The 6,000-nt window shown below is 43.1% G+C and overlaps 1 protein-coding gene across 4 annotated transcripts in view; it reads right to left on the reverse strand.

The window, feature by feature from the left end:
- Positions 1-5,690, reverse strand: part of Ect2 (epithelial cell transforming 2) — a 63,522-nt gene extending 57,832 nt beyond the window's left edge. For 2 of the 4 annotated variants that reach the window (XR_006147326.1, XM_042678910.1), the window contains exons 1-3: positions 5,534-5,690; positions 775-919; positions 21-100 (exon numbers count right to left, since the gene is read on the reverse strand). Coding sequence is in view for 3 of the 4 variants with exons in the window: in XM_042678910.1 (XP_042534844.1) it covers positions 21-100; positions 775-904 (210 nt within the window). In the remaining variant the exon portion in view is untranslated. The remainder of the gene's footprint in view (positions 1-20; positions 101-774; positions 920-5,533) is intronic. The other 2 variants (XM_042678911.1, XM_042678912.1) reach the window with 2 other exon arrangements.
- Between the last annotated feature and the right edge of the window lie 310 nt (positions 5,691-6,000).

Here is a 6,000-nt window from a genome sequence, read left to right on the forward strand (position 1 = left end):
TGTTAATCAAAACTCCATACCTCTAGGGCTTTTACAAGTTCTTCCTGTTTTCCAGCTTCTTGAACCATTATCACTCGAGTTTCAACCTGAGGCATTTCTTCTATTAAAATGTAAAATGTTTAAATATGTTAGTCAAGTACTAAAAACATAGTAATTGCTTCCTCAGCTTCTGGCTATATAGTAAGCCTTCTATCTTTGAGATGATAACATTCTCAAAAATTGAAATGACATCAGTCCTAATTTAGATAGAAATATCTGGCCATACTCATGTTAGAAAATATATTGTGACAGAGTAAACAAATATCAATAGCCCTTTTCTTCCAAGTGCATACACTCTCAGGAAGTTATCCCATTTGCAAAGAAGAAAGGGCACTTAGCCAGTCAGGACTGAATAAATTCTAGCTTAATTGTGCAGCCAGAATTTCTATGCACCACTGTACAAAAAACGAAGCAGAATCAGCAGTAAGATGTTCCCTTCTTTTCAAAGTTAAGGAACATTAATCTAAACAATAAACAGAAAATCTGAATAGCAGAGAATGATACTATCATATCTACTTAATATCTATGCTTCTAACTATTTTTATTACAATTACACCCTAAGAAAATCAACAGTAAGTTCAAGATTCAAACAGTAATTCAGGGTTTTCAGAGCAGATAGTAAGCCCAGTATTTAGGAGGCTGAGACAGGAAGATCAGGTGTTCCAGGCCAGCCTGCACCATATAACAAAGACCTTAGTCTCAAAAGCAAGCAACATAGATAATAACAGGTTTTACCTTCAACATTTGAGGCAGATCCAATATACAAGTTTTCCTTAGAAGCGTCAACAACTTTAGCCTCAAAAATAGAACAGTCTGCCAAGTAAGTCCTTCCCAAGGTCGATATTGATATACTATTGTCAGCCATTGTTTTCTATGTTGGCTAAAAAAAGAAAATACATGAAAAAGAACATGATCATTGGGCAAAAATAAGCATTACAGGGCTGAGAAGGTGGCTCAATGGTAAAATGCTTGTCTTGCATGCATGAGGCCCTGGGTTCGATTCCTCAGCACCACATAAAGCAGAAAAGGCTGGAAGTGGCACTATGGCTCAGGTGGTAGAGCTCTAGCCTTCAGCTGCAGAGCTGAATGGTGCCCAGGCCCAGAGTTCAGACCCCACAACCGACCAGGAAAAAAAAAAAAGCATTACAGGCAAAAAAAAAAAAAGCATTACAGTTTTTTTAAAAAATATATCTACAGTAGGTAAGAAGTACTATCCTTAAAAAAAAAAGTCACTCTATTTCTCCTGAGCTTTGGTTTCGCCTCCTGTAAAAATGTTAATATCAGAAATTACAGAAATATAGTGAAAAATAACAAAATAGATCACAGTAACACAGATCAGACATAATATGCATCCATTTCTATTACTATGTCTATTATTTATAGCACCATAACACCTACCACCATCAATAATACCAACAAAAACTTACCATTCTTACATTGCCTTATTCTCCCTTCCCAAATCTCAAGTATCTCCAGGACCTAGCCTCTTTTTCTCTCTGCCCAACGCCACAATATGGGCACTTAGGCAAACACAACCTGAAACAAGTTTGAGGTCAATTTCTTCAGCAATCTCTCTCTCTACCTGATTTTTAGGTATGGTTCTAAAAGTAAGTAACTATCACTCCTTTAACTCCAAAGAACACCCTTTCCAATTCTACATTGTTTAGTTTAGTCCACCCAATTCTATATTGGTTACAGTTTAGTCCCTTCCAATTCTCCCTTAAAATCCACCAGTCCACATACCAGGTATATTGGAGCAACAATGTAGCTCTCAGCATTTCTGAAAGACAAGTTACAATGTACGTCACAACTATTTGTATTTAAGGATTCTCTACCTAGCAAGTCTTCTAACTTTTGATCTACCACTCTCAACTTACTCTGCATCAGAACTTCTGATACAGAACTTCTGAGTTAGAACTTCTGCTTTATTGTCAGTATCATATTAATTTACAAACATCTCTCCTTATCATTTGACAATTTAGTATGAGTTAGTGCCAATATAACTCTGGTCTATGAAAGAAAATAAACTTTAAGACTTTTGGGACTCGGAAAAGTTGAAATAAGGCAAGTAAAGAATAGAGAGAATGTTTAATTGGTTTTCACCAGTTGGAGCATTGGAGGTATAGCTAAGATGTAGAGTGTTCACCTAGCATGCCTGAGCCCCCAGAACTCAGAAAAAAAAAAAGGGGGGGGTGGAGTGCTAATATTAGTTGATTAACTGGAAGTAAATTCCTAAAATATTCAATAAGTTTAAACTAATATAACAAGGAAGACTCTTCTTTACCTGGAGGTACACTTATGACCTACCCTTTTCCTATTTCAGGGTAATAAAACATACAAATAATTGTTCCATTCTTAGTAAAGAAAGAGTTCCAGCTGGGTGTGGGAGCTCACACCTGTTATCCTAGCAAATGAAGAAGCTTAAATCTAAGGATTGCTGTTCTAAGCTAGTATGGGCTGGAAATTCCATGAAACTTTTATCTCCAATTAGCAATCAATAGGCTGGGAGTGGAACTGCTGCTCAAGTGAGAGAGCGCTAACTTTGAACTACAAAACCCAAAGACAGAGCCCAGGCCCTAAGTTTAAATCCTAGGACCAACACAAACAACAAAAAGTTCCAGCTGAATGCTGAGGAGAAACACTAAGGTATGAACAGCATTTCTGAATGGTGATATGAGGGATTGTTACATGCACACACCGACCTACAACAGTTGTAAAGTTTTCAGTTAGGCAACTTGGCTTCCTGTCTCAGTTCTGTATTTAGTAGATTAACTATCATTGTCTAGATGGATAAAGCAGTCTAACTAATACAATTCAAATCCAGTTGTGATGAAAACTAAATACATTTCAAAAAAAAAAAAAGAAGGAATCGTTCTCATGTAACATTCACAACGTGGATACTGCTTCTTCTTACAATGCGTGCATAATCACTATTCTAAGGTCCTCCAAAGGAGAGCAACAAGGATTTTAAGAGTCTTCATTCAGAGTTAACAACAAATTCAATCTAGTCCTTATTTTAAATCTCCTAAATTTAATCATTTCCAAGGAATGAGAAAAGGCTCTAAAAAGCTTTCAAAGTTCTCTTTTAAAAAAAAAAAATGTTTACAGGCATTGCACCTGTAATCCTAGCTACTCAAGAAGCTAACATCTGAGGTTCACAGTTCAAAACCAGCTCAGGCAGCAAAGTCCATGAGACTGTTACCTCCAATTAAAAACCAAAAAGCTGGAAGTGAAGCTAAGCCTCTCAAGTGACAGTGACAGCCTTGAGAGAAGAGAGAGAGAAAAAAAACAGGGACAGTGCCCAGGACCTTAGTTCAAGCCCCAAGACTGGTGGTGCAGGCCAACATTCCGGAAGCAGTAGAAAGTGTGGGTTATATAGTGAGAATCTGTCTCAAAACTCAAGTGATATGACAAACTCAGAGATATGCACCAATGTGCTTTAAGCACTGGGAAAAAAGGAGGGGCTGTCTAGTAAGCCCAAGGCCCTGAGTTCAAACTCCAGCACCACCTAAAAACAAAACCCAACATTCATAGAGGTTAGCTATGAAAACTCACTTCCAATGTTCTACAGTATAGCAGGGTAACTACCACTGACAAAACTTGTGTATTTTAAGTAGTAGATAGGATTTTGAATGATCTTACAGAACGATAAATGTTTGAAGAAATACACTAATTACCTGACCTGATCATCACACATTGTATACCTGTATTTAAATGGAACATGCCAGCCCAGGCACTGGTGGCTCATACCTCTGTAAACCCAGCTATTCTTGGGAGGCTGGGATCTGACAATTACAGTTCAAAGCCAGCCTAGGCAAGAAAGTCCATGAGACTCTTTACCACCAATGAACCACCAGAAAAGTGGAAGTGGTGCTGTGGCTCAAAGTGGGAGCTAAAGAGCTCAAGAACTGGACCCAAGCCCTGAGTTCAAGCCCCAAGGCCAACCAAAGAAAAAAAAAATAAATTAAATTTAAAAAATAGAACAAGCCTGAGGTTGTAAATCAGTAATAATGTGTTTAGCATGCAAGGGACACTAGATTCAATCCTGAAAAGAATCAAAAGAAGAGAAAGAGGAAGATGAGGAAGAGCAAGAGAAGGAAAGATCTGACTATCCCCCAAACCTTTTACAATACTATTTATATTTTCCTATGCTTCCTTCTTTAAAAAGCATCAGTGATTAACACAATTAAAATTGTTTTCTACGTATATCAATTTATTCTGAAAACAGATCTCAAATTTCTACAGACATAATTCAACATAATATCCAACCATCCAATTTCAAACTGGAAAACACCAACCATTTCCCACATTCTTGTACTCTAGCAGCTTCTAAAATAAGCACAGTAGGATATGGATTCCTGAATCTACTCAATTCACCCAATGACAAGACTTCATGGGGCTTTAGATGAAACACAACACATGGACCTTTTAAAACAAACACTTGCTTTACTTTTTCCCTTTAAATCGGTTCATTTAGCTACCTTCCAGGAGGAAGAACCAAAATGTCATTCATTGTGGGGCGGCTGGGGAGGTGACTGGCACCAACATCAGGACGATACAAGAAATCAGATCGCCAGAGGTTGGTTAGGTGTGCATGAATGGGAACGTACAGTTTTGAGCAGATCTTGGGCTCTGATGACAGTCAGCACGTAGTTACAGCTTAACGTGTGGCAGACACCGACTGATCTCTTTTATGGTACTTTATTTCATCTCGGTGCTCGTTAACCCCGAAACCATACACAGGTGGGGCAGGGGAGGGGCCTGATGGGCGGCCTGGATTCAGGAATGGAGTCTAGGGACACCTCCCGAGTTATCTCCGGACCTAGGCGCCGCTGACCCTGAGGCTTTCCATTTAAGGCTAGCGCTCAACCACTTGAGTCACACAGCACGGTCTTTTTATTGGGGGTGGGCGGGGGGGTGTGAAGGGGACGGGGTGGATGCAGTTCATTGGAGATCAGAGTCTCACGGACTTTTCCTGCCCGGGCTGGCTTTGAACCACGGTCCTTCAGATCTCAGCTTCCAGGGTAGCTAGGATGACAGGCGTGAGCCACCGGCGCCCGAAGTCAGAAGCAAAATCTGAACCAATAAATCCAACTTCCCCCCACCCTCCTCCCAGGGACGAAACTCCCCCCGAGGGCCCAAAGGCCGCAGGCGTCCCCGGGGACGTCCCGAGGCCCGGCCGCCCGCCACACCCCTCCGCACACCGCGCTCCCGCCCCGCGCGCGCCCGCCCCGCGGGCCGGGGGACCGGCCGTCCCGCCACTGCACGCCGCGGGTGGGGCAATCCGAGGCCTTCAGGCCCGGCAATCTGAGGACCTCAGGCCCGGCAATCTGAGCGTTTCAGGCCCGGATCCCACAGCCGGGAAGCCTGCGCCGGGACTCCCGGAAAGCGCGGTCTCCCACCGGGGCGAGGACGCTGACCGCAGGCCCACGGGGCCCGTGGCTCTGAGGACGTCGCCCGCTCACTCCCGTACACCACACCACACCACACGGACCTCACCAATCTGAGGGGCGGAAAAACAGTCCTGGGAGACCGGCTTCCTTCAGGGGTGCAGCCCGCTGCCGGAGACTGCCTTCTTCTCCAACTCAAAAAGCGAGCGGCGCCCTCCCACAGCCATGCCAATTGGCGCGTGAGGTCAGCTTCCTCCCCATAGGCCCGCGGCTCCAGGACGCCGCTGATTGGTCGTCGCTCAACGCCCGCCTCCCTACAGAGGGACGACTGATTGGTGGAGCGTGTGTTTCAAATGAGCCCAACGGCTGGAAATGTGGAGACGTCGCAGGTTCACAGAGAAGTAGCCCGGATGTGGCCACGAGGTGGCGGTGTTGATATCTGGGGAAGTTGCAGGTGTCTCCGTGGCTACCGCTGTTTACCGGGTAAACAGACCCTTTCCCGCGGAGGACCATCAACCTCCGGCTTGCTTGCTATTTTTTTAAGTACCATTGTATCCTTTGCAATTTTTAA

The sequence above is a fragment of the Dipodomys spectabilis genome, unplaced genomic scaffold (genome assembly GCF_019054845.1).
Source record: "Dipodomys spectabilis isolate Male_0828 unplaced genomic scaffold, ASM1905484v1 ptg000050l, whole genome shotgun sequence".
NCBI classification, from domain to species: Eukaryota; Metazoa; Chordata; class Mammalia; order Rodentia; family Heteromyidae; genus Dipodomys; species Dipodomys spectabilis.